At 35.1% G+C, this 16335-nt stretch overlaps 1 protein-coding gene across 3 annotated transcripts in view; it reads left to right on the plus strand.

Moving 5' to 3' along the window:
• ZC2HC1A (zinc finger C2HC-type containing 1A) overlaps positions 1 to 16335 on the plus strand; it is a 69076-nt gene that overhangs the window by 10880 nt on the left and 41861 nt on the right. For all 3 annotated transcript variants that reach the window (XR_001874318.1, XM_017812514.1, XM_017812513.1), the window contains exons 2-7: positions 1793 to 1866; positions 2583 to 2699; positions 2904 to 3039; positions 6280 to 6428; positions 7410 to 7509; positions 8032 to 8140. Coding sequence is in view for 2 of the 3 variants with exons in the window: in XM_017812514.1 (XP_017668003.1) it covers positions 1793 to 1866; positions 2583 to 2699; positions 2904 to 3039; positions 6280 to 6428; positions 7410 to 7509; positions 8032 to 8140 (685 nt within the window). In the remaining variant the exon portion in view is untranslated. The remainder of the gene's footprint in view (positions 1 to 1792; positions 1867 to 2582; positions 2700 to 2903; positions 3040 to 6279; positions 6429 to 7409; positions 7510 to 8031; positions 8141 to 16335) is intronic.

The following is a 16335-nucleotide window of genomic DNA, read 5'->3' on the forward strand; positions in this document are numbered from 1 at the left end:
TTCGCAAAGCCCAGCGATGATGATGATGATGATGATGTCAATGGTGAGGGCAGGTTCCAGCCCTCTAAGCTATGTACAAACAGTGTGCATGTTATTGCTTGTGGATTTAGGAAAACAGACCTATGGAAAAATTTTTGGATATGATTGTTTAAAATTGAGATTGAAAAAATACGGTTAAAAAATCAGTTCCTGGTAAATCTTGATAACATTCAAGTATAATTCAATGCAAGAATATAAGAAAAGCAAGATTCATCTGCATGTTTTGTATTTTTCTTACTTCTCCCTACTTGTGTACATCTAAACACAGACATTTAGATGGCACAAAAGGAAGCTTGATTAGGACTTTCATTTTTAAAACTTGGTTACTGTCAGTGCAGTCCTGCTATGCTATGGCAACGACGGCCTATTCATGTCTACATGGAAAAGGCATATATATTAATTAAAGATATAAGCATAAATGTTTTAAACTGCACAACACTTCATGTGATTATGATTCTTAAAATGCATTGTGCTCTGTAGTGTATGCATACAACTAATACATTATAGGTAGTTACATACTGCTAATGAATTTCCTTTAAGTAATTGAAAAAGAAATAGGCAATAGTTACATATTGGTACAAAAATCTCAGTCAGTTTTAATTTTTGGGGAGAAAAAAAGATTTTCAGTGGAACCCATGGCTCCTAGAATCTGTGTGTTTGCTGTGAAGTATTTTGTTAAATTATTCATTTTTTTACGACTGGTCGTACACTTAATCAACAAGTGTATGTGTTCAGATGGAAAAGTTTTCCACTGGGAAACTGGGGACAAAAGCTGATCAAATCATTGAACATTGCTATGTTGATAACTTGGTTAGTTTAAGCCATGGCTTTGCCTAAAATACAAGTCAAGTCGAAGTGTTTTTTACTTTAATGTGGTATAAATAGAGCAGTTGTGTTGTAATAGTCAGGTTGACTATAGAGAGGGCAACTAGAAAGTCTCAGTCCAGACTTAACACCTTTTTCTTGATGTATACATGATATAAAAATATCCCTGTATTCCTCTGATCAGTAGTAGATATAATACATGCCTTTTATTGGGAAACTCTGGAGGTTTTCATCTCTGCCATGTCTCCATTGCATAATGCATGCTATACGAATATATTTGCTTGCATAGGCCTGGATGATTTGATTTTTTGGTCTTTTGTCTGGTTCTGTGGATCTGCTGTATGTCAAGTATGGCATTTACATTTTTGTTACCAGTACTTGAATAACAACATCAGAAATGCTTTTGTAAACCATCAGTAATAATCTGAATAAAATATATAGTAAAAATATCATCAAAGACTGTTTTCTTTACAAGAGAAAGTGGAATAGTTTAACTTAGTAGAGAAAAATAAGTGATAGGATGTGTCTTATGTTTGAAACTATAACAGATGATTCTCTTCCAAGGACAGATATACCATGAAATATCATTATTCTTGGTGTGCCTTTGAGCTGTTATTGGGACTTAGAGTGGATTTGTCATTTGCATGTTGACATATCTGTGTCCTTTTAAGGGTATGGAGTTACATATTGTAAATTATCAGAATTGCTGGTGTCGTGTTACTGGGCCTGACAACTTTCAAAAGCACCTAAGGACTTCTATATCTTATTTGCCTTTCTCATCTTCCTAGTCTCTGCACAGGTCAAAGGATGTATATTTACAGTAACATCTGTTACTGTTGCTAAGTATATATGAGGTTAGCATTTTTGAAAGCATGTTTTATCATTAATTTAACCAAATTTTCTTATAGAAGTATGTTGTTTTTTTAAGGTGAGGTTGCAGTGCAAACTGGAGATCTGTTGCCATGTAAGATTTGTGGAAGGACTTTCTTCCCAGCAGCACTGGTAAGTTCATAACAGTATGAGCACCGTTGGCTTTTAGATTTGATAAGTTGATATGAGCGTTAAACAGTGGTCACTATAGCTAAATAAAGTAGATCAAGGTGCTTTGTTTTGGTAGGGGTTTTGGGTTTTTTTTCCCCAAATAATTAATGATTTGAGTTGTCTCAGTTTGAAAGCTCCTTAAAGGGAGGTTAATTTTATTTTAAGATCCCATCACTTTCTGAATACATACTTCTAAAAGGGTCTTCTCTAGGGTTACAGAATCAATCCTTGTCTCTGCAGCTTTATATCTGGGTTTATAGTCTCAGATAGTAAATGAAGTGTTTTGTCTTCAAAAGGCTCTGTTCTCCATTTTTAATAGAAATTGGTCTGTCCTTAAATGTGAATATGAATTTCAGGCACCTCTGATTTGTCTTGCCACTCAAGGCAAATGCTGCCTACCTGTCATCAATTTTTTATGTGCAAGGAGCAAATATAGATGCCTCCTACTTTTTGTCATCATCGCCCATGTTTTTGTGACCATGTATATGCATTCATGATTTCCTGTAGTTCTGTTTTAAAGGTAATAGCTGGCATAAATGTTTGAGTGAAAACAGAGCTTTTTCATCAGGAGTTGGGCCTTTTTTGCTGACTGTTTTATCAAGAGAGAGAGAAATAATGTGTTAATAACTTCTATTTTCAAAACTAAGTTGTGTTTTTTATTTTGCTACTGCTTGTAGAAAAAGCATGGACCCATTTGCCAAAAAACTTCTGCCAAGAAAAGGAAGACATTCGATTCCAGCCGACAGAGAGCAGAAGGAACTGACATTCCCACAGTAAAACCTCTTAAGCCACGGGTATGTTATAATTTGCTCTGAATACAAATGTTTTAGGCAAACTATATATGCATTATAAGGCTTATTTCTGCTGGCAGTTCTTGATAATTAGATCAACTAGGATCTGGAAGAAATCTAACTATAATGTTGTCTACTGAAATAAGGCACATACTTAGCTTGAAGTAAAAACTTCAAACAGATAAAGCTTTCTTTTTTGCTTCTTAGCCAGAACCACCCAAAAAACCTTCCAACTGGCGACGAAAGCATGAAGAATTTATAGCAACTATACGAGCAGCCAAAGGACTTAATCTTAAAGATGGTGGAAAACTCCCTCCACCACCTCCGCCATCATATGACCCTGGTATGTGAAACAGTCAAATTCCTTAGAGGTTTTTTTTTTAACTTAATTTGTAAAAATTTGAATTGGAAAGGAATTTGTTGGAATACAATATTCACAAGTTCTTGAAGATGACTTACCTTATTATCTCTGTGCATGTGCTGGTTTGTGACTGTGGGTCTGGCTGGCTCGCATCCTGTGTAGCAGTCAAAGCCCATGACTTTGTTTTTAACGTGTCAAAGGGTGGTTGTGGCCAACTTCCAGCTTGCTTACCATCTTATCAATCATAGGCTGGACAACTTGTTTCAATACCTTGTTTGTGTCCACAACAGTGGAACAGCTCAGAAATAGCAGAGTACCTTTTTAATTAGCTGGCGTCCACAACGTATTTACATTGTGGGAATGCACATCAACACTGTTCTTCAAATGTAGTCTCTCCCATTTCTTGCTGCATTCACATTTAGTTTCATGTATGCAGTGTATGCCTTAATGTGCATATGATCCTCATGTCGTGGGAGTACTTGTGTTTTGGGTATGTGAGATGTGTGGAATTTGTATTATCAAGGGAGTGGCAGTCCTTGGGTGCCTTCAGAACTGAGGCTGAGTAAAGTGTTGAAGCAATCTGATGTGAGTGAGAAGGAAATATACTTTTCATGTAACTTCTAGGATGTGATAATAGGTTGGAGAGTATATTTCTTCCTCTTATCCTCAGAGCTAAGCCATTTGATCAGCTCAATCAGCTATTTTCAGAAATATTAAGAAAATTGGAAAAAGGCATGTGTTTGCTTCTGCCTGTCTGTGGTCAAGTGAGTATGTAAAGTGTTCCCTACCTTGTTTCTCTACAGGAAATGTGTTAGTCTAGTATGAGGATTGTAACTGTGCATTCACTATAAGAGGTTAAGTTGCATTGTTCCGCATTCTATATAAAAAGCTATATACATCTTAAAGTAAAGCCAATAGCTAAGAATCATGAGGCTTGATCATGGAAAGAATCATTAATCATCTAGTTATATAGGTTCTGAATTACAGGTATAAAAGCCCAGAACTAAATCTAGCTTGGAAAAAGCTACTAAAATGGTGCTCCCTTGGTTCCAGAGGCTGCAAATGAGTTTGAAGTGAAGGACATAACGCTATTCAGCCTGCTTGAGAACTGATAGGAGGTAAAGGGAAGATAATGTGTCTGTATTTCTCTTCCTTCCATATTTTACGTTTTCCAGGTTTTACTGTGTTTAGTCTCCTGGCTTCATCCTGCTGCAGTGGGTAAGACTTAGGAGGAGGAAATCAGGAATGAAAAGATGCACAACATGATAGTGGATTCTCGTCTTACAAACAGAGCAGGAGCAGCTACTGTTGCTTCTTTTCCTCTTTTGGAAGGAGACCTGGAGGAGAGAGGGAATGTTGTGCGTGGTATCATGGAGTGAATCCATCCTCTCCTATTCAGCTCTATCTTTTGCACACCTGTTTCTAATAAGCAGCTATTCTTTTTCTTTTTAATGGAAAGAGCCTTGTATTCCTATTTCCTACTTAATTTAGTACTCTGAGTTCACAAACAAGCAGTACTTACTGTTGCTTTGATCTGTTACACTTTTTCCGCAAAAGTGCGGAATAGCCTCATGATGTTAAGAAGGACCTTAAATCATCTTGAACTTGACTGCATATTTGTACTGCACTCTTACTTTGATTAGTTTTTATTTTATAAAGCATACATTGAATCCTAAAAGTTCTTTTGGACAGTGTGAACAGTACTTGCAGATAGCCAGGTGTCTGACTGTTTTTCAAAAGGATGAAGATACAGTTTCTAATTCTTAAGAATTAGAAATTCATCCTCTACACTTTTCTGGGCTTTGGAAGTTTTCTGTAGGAACTGAGCTCTGCACCGGCCAGAAATGTCCTGCTATCTAGGGACTTTCATAGCTGCTTTATTCCTATTTTGCTTTTTTAACTTTTTTATTTTTTTTTTTTTTTTACTTTCTTGGTTTGACTAGATACTGTAGTTCTTTTTGTCTGAGCTTTTGTCTCTTAAGGTATAGTTGATGTTTGCTACAGTCAGAAGACTCAGAGTATATGTAAAATAAATAAATAAAAAATTGTTGTTGTTACCCCATGAAACTCCTATTATGTTACTTCTCTGTGTTCCTTCTGTATCCTGTGTCCATGGTTTGGTGGTCATTACATCATTTGACTTACTCAAAATTTTTTATTAATTTTTAAAGGGATAACAATTTAAGACAGATCTACTGCATTTGGAGTAGTAACATGTAATCCAAATCTTATTTTAGATTTGTATAATATGTAATTAATTTTGGGGGCAGTGACTGTTGAATCTCTCCTAACTTTCTATGATACATTTCTAAAATTACCTAATTTAACTTGCTCTGCTGGCGTCAGGCTTTTCTGAAGTTGATGTTTACATGGTTTTGAATACTGTAATCTGGAGAATACAGCATCACTATCTCTAAACACTAAAATATCTGTCTAAAACTGCAGTCTGAACATTTTATTTTCCAAGGGCACTGTATTTTAAGTTGTGTATTTCCAGCATACAGTTGCTATATCTTTTAATATTTTAAATATTTGCGTAGCCTTTCTTGTTTTTCCCCAATGAGGGTAATACTATTTCCTGCATGTAATACTGTTTGAAATTAATCTTGAAAAGTAATACAGCCACCAGTTAGTCTCCTTTACATGTGTCTAGAGATATCTCCTAATTTTGGCTGAATTTCTTCTGATCCTTTTGGTTGGTTAAGTCCATGATTTTTTTTTTTAATGGTAATTTCCAGTATTGCAGTTAGTATTTCTCAGTCTTTCAAAATTGCCAGAGGAAACAGATTTTGTTGTCTTTTGCTATTTGTGTGTGAAAGGCTTTAATGTATTTTCGTATCTTGAACAAACTGAACTGTTTGTGATTTTTTTAAATTATTATTATTATTGTTTGTTTATTTGTTTAATCTCTTCTCCGCTTCCTTCCAGCTGATATCCCTGCCATGTCCCTATACCTTTTTGGCTACCTTCTCTGCAGAATAGCACCTCTTAAAGTGTTTCTGATTTTGTTTAGGTTGTTGCTGATCCTCAACCATTCTGATTCTTATCCATCAAATGAGAAACATCTTTTGTGTTACATATTCTTTTCCCCAGCAATCCATATTTCATTTTCAGATTCAAGAAGCCATAATTTGCTCTGAGGGAGAGGCTGGTCTTTAAAAGACTTTAAAACACTCTCGCCTTTAAAACACATTATTAATGTTAGATTTTTATGTTTTTAAGATTACATTCAGTGTCCATATTGTCAGAGGAGATTTAATGAAAACGCCGCTGACAGACACATCAATTTCTGTAAGGAGCAAGCTGCGCGTATTACTAATAAGGGGAAATTGGCAGCTGATACCAAAGGGAAGCTTCCTACTCGAACACAGGTGAGTTACAACATTTTTCTTAACTCGTAGCTTGCATTCAACATCAAACCAAGCTTTTTAAATAATGTGTTGCTTCTAAGTGGAGTTAACTACTTTGTTATGTCATTTTGTTATTTGCGCTAGACTGAAATGCAACACTAAGCATGGACGAGGCTTTTGGTTTCTTACAAGAGCTACAGAGTTCCATAAATCAGATGGCAGCAGTTGCAAAGCCAAAACCAGTCATAAATGTAACTCAGAAATATGAAAATGACATGTAAAGCTAGCAGCAGAAAGTAGAAATGCAGTTTTTATGAAGGAAGTTGAATTTCTGTTGTGCTAGTTTGCTGAATCCAATTCAAGACTGCTCCTTAAGGAGTCAAACAGAGGTACATGGCTACAGGACAACTGACAGCAATATTTTCTGTAATTAGAGGCTTTAGAGGGCTTCGGGTATATTAAGGAAAAAAGTGAAGATTTAAAGTGTATATGTGTTTTCATTTGGTGGTAATGCTCTTTTTTTCTGGAAGCTGTGAAGAGTTAAACAGACATAAGCAGTTACTTAGTGATTCTTGTACTGTATTCTGAACTGGTGCTGGGACTGGTCCAGACTGCACAGGTGAATGTAAGATTTGGATTTTAAAGACAAAAATGATTCTGCCCTTGAGTAGTCTTTTTAAATTAACTGGTAATGAGATCATAATTTTAATCTCGTGAGACAACTGTTGAAAAAGATGATAAAATCTGTAGAAAATCAAAAAATGCAGAACGATGTATTGTTGAACAACTAAAAACCACTGAGTTAGAGAATGTCTTCTACTGGTATCATCTGTATGTATAAGAAAACAGACTGGCAGAAACCATTTGCATGTTCCCGTACCAGAAACAGTTTACATAGTAGGAAATCACCTGTTCTCCCACAGTACCTGAAAGAACTACCTGTTGTGTTTTATAGATAGTTTGATTTAATTGCTTACATTTCTAGGTTGTATTTTGTTACAGTACAAACCTGCTGCTGTTAAGAAGATGCCTTCTGTAGGATCGACACCATCACCGTCGTCACGCTTACCACAGCCGAGTGGCATTAGCAAAACTGTTGTAGGTATGGAATGAATGTTATAAATTTTTCCGTTTCCTTTCTAAATATTAGTTCTCAGATTATTCAGTGAAAGCTGATTGTTTGTTTGCAATAGTGGTTTGTAAAAGCTCATTTAAAATAAACTTGGAAAGGGCACTGATTGGCATCTATCTAAAAAGATTCTTGAGCACAGAGGATTCTCTTCTGGTTTATATAGCAGGTCAAATTATTTTATTTTTCTGAATTGAATCTACAAAACCAAATATATTCTGTTTGTACATACTTTGACATTTCTTTCCTTTTTCTTTGTGAAGAAAGTAATTGAGATCCAACATTTTTTATTAGAATAAAACAGATCTCAATAGCATATTTTCTTTAAATTTCTGGAAAAATATTTGGTTTTCCTAGTATCTTAACACTTGTTCATATCTTTATATTTCTAAAACTTGTTTTGAATTTTACAATTAAAAATATGTAATAAATTATATCATTTCAGCAGCAAAATCTTATATTTTCTTATATTTTTATGCATGCTTCAACTGCAAGGTGCCTCTTCAAATAAAGCACTGCCTTCATCTGGATCCAGTGGAAGTAAAATTCAGACGTTATCACCAGCTCATAAAAACTCACTGGGAGTGGTGAACCCACAGGCAGGGTAAGTTTCCATGTAATGTTGTCATTTGTGCTTTATTTCATATTTATGTTGTGCTAGTTCTAGAAGTCTCTGTGGTCTGCTTCACTTGCTTTTTATTTTTTTTCCCCTGAGCTTCAGAATTTGAATTTATCCTTTATTTATAAATACAGTTAATGTTTAAGGAACATTGGAAAAGGCAAAGATGCATTTTCTCAAGTTAAAGTAACAACAAAGGAGGTCAAGTGATAAAAATAGATATAAAATATCTATGAATATGCAGAAGTGGTTGGAGCTATAAAGTAAACGTGAAGTGACTTAAAAAAAGAGAAAGCATTAAGCATAATTTCCTGCAATTCGTGGAAATAAAAGAAAGTTCTACCACAGACTACCAGTTGTGAGAGTATGTTCTCTCTTAGCACAGAAGGAGCGATGTTTTCCTTCTTCCCTTTCCTGTCTTGAGGCAATGAATGAGCAGAAATAAAGCAATGGAAACAGTGCACTTACAACAGCAAGGAGTGATAGATGTAGACTGCAAGAGTTCAGTGTAAGTGCTGGTGTGATATCAAGGCTGTTACTGATATTTTGCTAGAGGAGTAGACCGTTTACACTATCTCAAAGAGAAATCTATGGAAGGGATAAAAGAAAAGTGATGCAGTTCTACAGAAGTTTAAGGAACACCAAGGAGCACTGAGAGAACACAGAACATACAAGTGTTAGCAGTTATAACATTGCTGATTGAAAAAGCCTTGTTCCTATAAAAATGAGTATCTGATTGATGAAGGCTGTAAGGTGGAGAAAAACAATGGCTTAAGTTCCTTCTGAGTTGTCAGTGAAATGATTTACTGAGCAATGTTACACATGGATTGTCTTAAGGGCAGTCCTTTAAATGGAATGTTAAGCAGTCACTGTCTCTTTTTTCCTTGACAAACATTTAAGAGTCTCCGCACATTTTTTTTGACCAGGTTAAATTCAAAGTCATGTTGTGAAAAACAGGCTCCTGCAGTTTGCACTAAGGAAAACTGTACATTTTGGGTTTTTTTAAATCTATTACTTAAATTGTGGAACCTTCCATTTTTGCCTGGATTGTTTTAATTCTGGATTTGGCAAAGAGGCTGAATAGTGGAATTACAATTATATTGTGCAGTATCAAGGAGGAACTATATATGTGTTGGAGGGGGAAATTTATTTAGACACTGCTGCTTTCTGTGGAGTTGTGGTCCCTGTTCTCTGTGATGGATGGACAAGGGGCAGGATGATCCCACAGCTAGAGGGCAGGGACATATGTGGGCTGCAGTTCCCCTCTCACCCTTCAGGTGGTGCTCTTGGAATGCTGCCCGAAACACCCGTGACAGGCACAGGGAGCTGCTCGTGCCGTGGTTTTAAAGGTCGAGGCTGAAACGGGCTGTGTGCAAGGTGTTTAGTTCTGTAAAGGAAAGAGTCTTGAACTTCATCTCATATAAAGTTCAAACACGATATCCTTGTATAAATTTTTATTTTGTTCGAACAGAAATTGTTCGAAACCAAATTTTATGAACTGCCTTATTTTAAGTCATATTTACCATGTGGTTTCGTTTTTTTAATTTGAGTTCTCCTCTTCTGCTCCCTGAGTAAAGGACTACTGAGAGAGCACACCACAGCAACATCAGTATAAACTAGGTTAGTGTCAGTGAGGCTTACTTTGTATGTGTAGATCAGAATGTGCCCGCTGAGTTCTGCTGTGAGTGTTTTCTTTTTCTGCCTGGACAGAGTAAGAACACAGCCAGTTATTCCAGTATGAATGAAAGTGCAGCATAAGGGCATCATCTCTGAGTGCTAGAGAATCAAGTAAGATTGCAAGAGTAGCATGTGACTGTAGGAAAACCTTCAGTCACTTGGGTGAAAATAGGTTTTCATCTTTTTGATATTGAAGAACTGAGAAAAAGAAAATTAATTCTACATAAATTGTCACTAGGCTTATCATTTGATAGTGAATCATGTTATGAACCCAAGTTTGATATGCATTTTGTAATAGTGTAGAGGTTAGCACTGTTTTACATTTCTTGAGGGGTAGGGCAATTCTAGCAAGCTGGCAGAAGTAATCAGATCTTCGGGAGAAAAAATTGGCTAGGTTCTTTGTAATCTAAAGGTTAGGCAAACAGGCAAACTCTGCACCCACATGCAAACTGTTTTGCCTAGGAGAGCTTGACCCCACTATTTGTGGCCAGCCAGGGATCTTTTGCTTGTACAGATTCATTTTCTGTGCATGTTTCATTTATGAACAGTTTTGTTTGGTTTCTTTTTTTAACTGAGACTTGGAAAATTATATGATATTTTTAATAGGCAAATGAACCTATAGAAATTAATTTGTAATTTATATTTTATTTTGGGGGTAAATGGTATTATTTAGTGTTAAGCTGATCAAAGTTATGCTTCCTGGGAATCATGTCTGCTAGTGGTACATCCAATACTGTCTTACAGCTGAAATACAGTATGAATGGCACACTAAACCAATACCAGTAAATTTTAAATTCCACTTAACGTATTTTGCATACCACCTTTGTAGCCTTTAAAAACATTATCTTTTAAAAATAGCTTGTTCCTTTCATTAAGACTGTAGCTTACAGAACTTTGTTCAATGAAATGAAGAAAAGTAAGGAGCTGTCTTGGGTTGCTTTTCAGAAGATTCTTACGATTGTGTTTTTTTCATTAGAACGTGAAAGTTTGAAAAAATACTGTAGGTCTTTATTTTGACAGTATTATGACTGCTTCTACATTATTTCTTTGTTATTCTACTCTGTAGGTGCCTGATGTTCACAGATTACGCTGATAATATTTTAAGGGTTCAAAAATAACTAAGAAAATCACATTAGGTTGCAGTATGAGTCTTGCAGTGTCAAAGACCTCAATATTGTTTCTGAGTTCCTTGGGAAGTATGTAAAGAGTATTTATTGAGTCAAACAGGAATTGATTAAGCATTTCCTGAGTTAATTAGTTTGAACTAGAACATCTGTTTGGGAAGAGGAGTGAAAAGAGAAACTCTAGGGGAGGTTATCTTGCCGCCTGCATTATTGGGGCTAAATTGTCAAGACTAAAATCCCGATGTTCCTTGCTGACTTTAGAATGAATATCTCTTAGCACTGTTGAATTTTTGTTCCTTATGGGGACACATCCTTTGAAGTGTAAGATCCGTAATGTGGATTGCAAGATTTACACCAGAAACTTCCCAAAAAATAAATTATATGGGAAGCTCTATAGGTTCTGTACCTTTTAATATGAGGAGTATGAAAAGTAGTATGATATGGGTGTCACAGATACACAACAGCTGTTGTGTGGGGTTTTGTTTGTTGTTTGTTTTTTTTTTTAGTATGTATTAGAAGCTATATTGAAAATAATATGCTTCCTTGACAGCAATTAGCTCTATTGTAATTTTCCTGGCATTGTAGTTTATTAAGGTTGTATGACAAGAATCAGAAAACTACACAATAATTTTAAGAAATTATTTCTTGGGGTGTGAGAGTGTGTTTTGTTGGTTTTGCTTGTTTTTTCCTTACGACTTCCCTTTAGGGATAAGAAACAGAAGAATTAAACTTCAGCCTCTGATACATGTCCATCAGTTTTGCTTGGTTTGTTTCCTTATAGTTCTTTAATCTCAGAAAAATAAATAAAAATACTCTTTAAGTGTTATAATTTTCCAGTTAAGGCTAAGTTACCAGGCTTTTTTTGAGAAGAAACTTTGGTTACATTATTGAGGTAGGAATGGTGGTATAATGGGATTTTTGTAGCTTTTACTTAATGATTTAAGATTATAAAAATGCAGAACTTTACTTGAAGTTATAATTTTTCTAATATAAGTTGTGATTTCTGAAAAGCTACAATTTTCCTTATGATGATATGAATGAGGGATGGGTTTTTTTATTATTTGGTTGCTTGCTTTTTTTTCCAATGGTTTTAAAATTTTACTTTTGATTTATTCTTTTTGGTTTGGAAATGTGATCCATAATAGTAAAAAAAAGTATTAAAGTATTGCCTGTGCATATAGTACTGTCTATTGTGCATAGGTTTTTTTGTTATTAAACCAAAGTTGGGTTTCTTTCAGGCTTGCCTCTGTTCAGCCTTTACAGAACAAAAAAAGAAGTGAAAAAGGAAAAAAATTTACTCCTTGCTAATTTAAGGTTAAGAAGTCTTGTACTTACATATCTATTACTTTCTAACGTTTTAAACTTACAATGTGTAATTATGAGCCCCCTTTTCTAGATGCAATGTATGACATGAAAGTTATTCTTAAAGGAGACCAAATGTGCATACATTGTGCAGATTGTGAGAATACCTAATCCAGACATAAGTCTATGAAATCCTCTCCTCATTAAAGCAAGAAAAACCCTTTTGTTTGCTGGATAATTGAAGTCAATGGGATTTCTTTGGTAATATAGGTATTTAACTGTGAGTACTTTATTTTTTTTCTGCAATAACTTGAATAGCAATTTAGCAATCTCCTTATGAGTACTTGTTTATATATTTAGTAGTAAGATGGACAAGTTAGGCCCACCACTGCGAACTGGAAGAGATGTACAAAGGTTTTATGACACTGATACAAAACCAGAAAGTAACAACAAAAGATCAAATGAGTTCTTGTCTATAAAGAAGTAAGTTTCACAAATCAATATGGTTTATCTGTTCTGCACAAATGTTCCTTTTAAGCAGAAAAGTGTGCCCTTGACAGACATGAGCTGCCCGGTATGTCTTCAATATGAGTGCTGTGGGAGATGAGTAGATGATGTAATTAGTATCAGTGAGAGGTAAACAGCTTCGTGGTGGGACAGGAAGGATGCACATTTTCCTCAGATTTGATTTCTTCTGTCACTGAGAGGTTATGGCTTAAGAGTGATAAACTTCTGTCTTTCTAAATCTGAGATCAAACTGATTTGCATGATATAAAGCTGAAGTAAACATTTAAGCCTGATAACTGTACTATTTTAGTAATTTTATTCCCTTAAGGTCAAATGTTTATCTCTCTCCTACATCTGGTCCAAAAACATGCGGAAGGCAGACTTTGTAATGAAAGGTAAAGTCTTTTGTTAAGTCCAAGTTATCTCATGTAAAGACTTTTGAATATTCAGAAGTCTTTATAAGATCTGAGTTTGGAAGGAAGGGTATTCCAGTTATTCTGATCTTTTAAAAAGGAAATAGATACTATAACATAGTTAAGCCTTTGATACAATTTGCAAGATGCCAAATTCAAATAGGCTGGTTTTTCATAAACTATACCTTAAAGCTTATTGCAAAAGAGAAATTAGTAATGAATTATATGGCACATACATGGAATGGAAAGCTTTAAAGAGTAGAAATGTGTCTGAATCTCTTAATGGTGTAACCAAAGCTGTAATATCTTTGAGACAGGGACAAAACATTTGAACTTGGGTTTCTATATGAAGAAGCAAAAAAGCAGTGAAAGGAGGGGAAGCTCTTTCTAGACAAACAAAATTTTCTTTCTTTATTTGTTGTTTTGCATATTTGTTTAGAGTTAAAAATCCTGTGAACCACCAAAAATCAGGTCAGTTTTTAATTTTGTAATACATTATTAAGATGTTGAAAATTTGACTTAACAAGTTACTACAATTGCTTACAATATCCCCAGTCCATACAGTGGTGATTTGATTTTTCTTGAGAAAATTTCTTTAAGAGTATAGGCACTTGCTCTGTTCTTCATAACACCCCTCTTGTTCTTACTGAAGTATCCACTGAGTTGGTGAGTTAAATCTGCCTTCCTTGCGGGAGAGATGATTCAGTGTGTTGTATGCCAACAACATTCAACAAATGTGGATAGTTCCTAGCAATTCTTAAACTCAACATAGCAGTGTGGATGCCAGAGGTTTCTGGACTTTGGGATGCATGCCATTAATCATGAGAAAATTATTTATGACTTTGCACAGAACCATGAGCTGTTGTGGGTGTTACGGTGACAGCTGTCAAGAATATCTGAAAACACCCTGTCTAGGAAGCAAGCTTTATATATCAGTATTTTATGATAACATTCAACCAAATCATGAATGCATGCATAGAAGAAGACAAACTTTTTACACATTTCTTTCAGATTTTTATTTTGCAAGCAGTGGTAATTCAATAAGATGTACGACATGAGCTGCTTTAGGAACAGAAGTCACCTTCAGTCTTATTTCTTTTAAAATTGAAAGTCGATAATACATGTCTTTAATGGTATGTCCAGATTTTAGGAGTTCCAGGTGGTTGTGGTACACAGCCTCCTCTGCTGTCAGGCTGTATTAATACTTCATGTGATACAACTTAGAGTAGGGATTTATATAGTTTTTCAAAATCAAAACAAAAAATCCAACCAAACAGAAAAAAACAAGTGAGTAGGTAGATAGCAGAGATGGGACAGATCAAAAGAGACCTAAGCTGTTGTGGCAAAAGTTGAAATAATCAAGAATATCTGACTTCATCGGAAGACCTCTCTCTAGAGATCAGATTGTTACTTAAGGATGCAATTTCAAGGTTTTTCACCAAATAGACATGAAACCTGATGCTAATTATGTGTCCAGATTTGAGCTGAATAAAGATGTAGACAGTGGCAGCCTGCTACTTGTATTGATTTACTCATCAAAAAAGGCAGAAATCACAGAATCAAAGAGCAGGTAAGATTGGAAGAGACCACAATGGACCATCTGGTCCAGCCTTCCTATTCAAGCAGGTGAGGTTGCTGTTCATTGCAGTCAATGAGAATCATTGCAGTTAATTACAAGACTCATATTAAAGTTTCTAGTCTGAAAATATATTTAGGGTTTTTTTTCTGTATATTTAGAAAACTAGTGAAAAAAGACTGCAGAAATTATGCAGAAAGCATGTTTAAACATTTTGGAATGAAGATGTCCTGTTAAACCTTTAATGAATGATGTTTTATCTGTTCATGGGACTTTGCCTCCCTTAGTAGACAGGCTGGACAGTGCACTTTGAATGTGGCTTTTCAGAATTTTGATTTCTTCCCACCCCTCCCTTGTTCAGTCACTGAATGCTGCACTAGGCGCAATACAAATAATGTTTTTAAGACACTAATTTCTCTGAAATTTCTTTAATGTACACCTAGTATTAAAGCATCAGATTAATTTTCAGAGTACCTAGTGGGATGAGGGTATATGGTACATACCTTAGAAAACTGAACAGTTAAAATACAGGAAAGAATAGTGGCCTGTTTTTCATGTCAATTTATTTCAGATATCTAGGACTCCTAACATGATGTTCAAAGCCAATTGATTCAAAGTACACCCTGAAAAGACTTCAGTTTAAGAAATTATTGCTGTTAGTTTTGAAAAAGGATTATGTTAGTCCCAAGGTGAAAATACAGAGAAAACTGAGTCAGTAATATTTTTGGAAAATTTGTTTTAAACTACTTCGAGCTGTCTGAACAGAAATTGAGACACAATTCTATTCTTTGTGTCATTGTCTGACCATCCCTGATCCATGATGATCCATACTGTTTCTGTGTGTACAGCTGATTTTTTTTCTTTAAATACTTTTCTGGCTTCCTTAGCAGGTAAAGTAGCAGTCCGATATGTTCTTTCCACTATTGAGCTCTAATGAATTTTACTCAATTATAAGCAAAGGTCTCTCCTCATTGTAAAATGAGATGGAGGAAATAACAAAGATAGAGTATTTAGCATCTGTACTGTTGTGCATACTTGTAGCAGTATAATTTAGGTTACATTTAGGCCTTTATCGTGGAATTCTGTAACTTCTGAAAGACATAACTTTTAGTAAGTTTTAATTCTGATATAACTGACATAGTGCTTTTCAGTCTCCACAGTATTTTTTTTCAAGTAAATCCATCCTTAGGATCTCCTTGTTAAATAAGAGGGCAGGCAGGAAAACTAATGGAGAAGGTTAGCATTCTGCCCAGTGAGCAAGAATCTTTGATCATTCCACTCTACCTGTTCCATGTCAAAGCCATTCTTGTTAAACTTGAATACTTTAGTTAGGTATTATTTCACTTTATTTAATCTTAAATTTAGTTCTGATTTCCACCTTTGTGCTTAATCATTTGATCATTTCACCACTAGTTTAAGTGATGGAAGGAGCTGAAAAGCCATCTTTAGCCTATGCTCATGAAATGATGGAAGAAATGTTTTATGCAACATGTCTATAATTCAGGAGTTATTACATGTTCCTCAGCTGTGTCAGTATTGCATTTGAAGTTACTGGAGTTGAATGCATTTCCTTATATATGG

This window comes from Lepidothrix coronata, unplaced genomic scaffold (genome assembly GCF_001604755.1).
Source record: "Lepidothrix coronata isolate B3197 unplaced genomic scaffold, Lepidothrix_coronata-1.0 Scaffold36, whole genome shotgun sequence".
Taxonomy (NCBI): domain Eukaryota; kingdom Metazoa; phylum Chordata; class Aves; order Passeriformes; family Pipridae; genus Lepidothrix; species Lepidothrix coronata.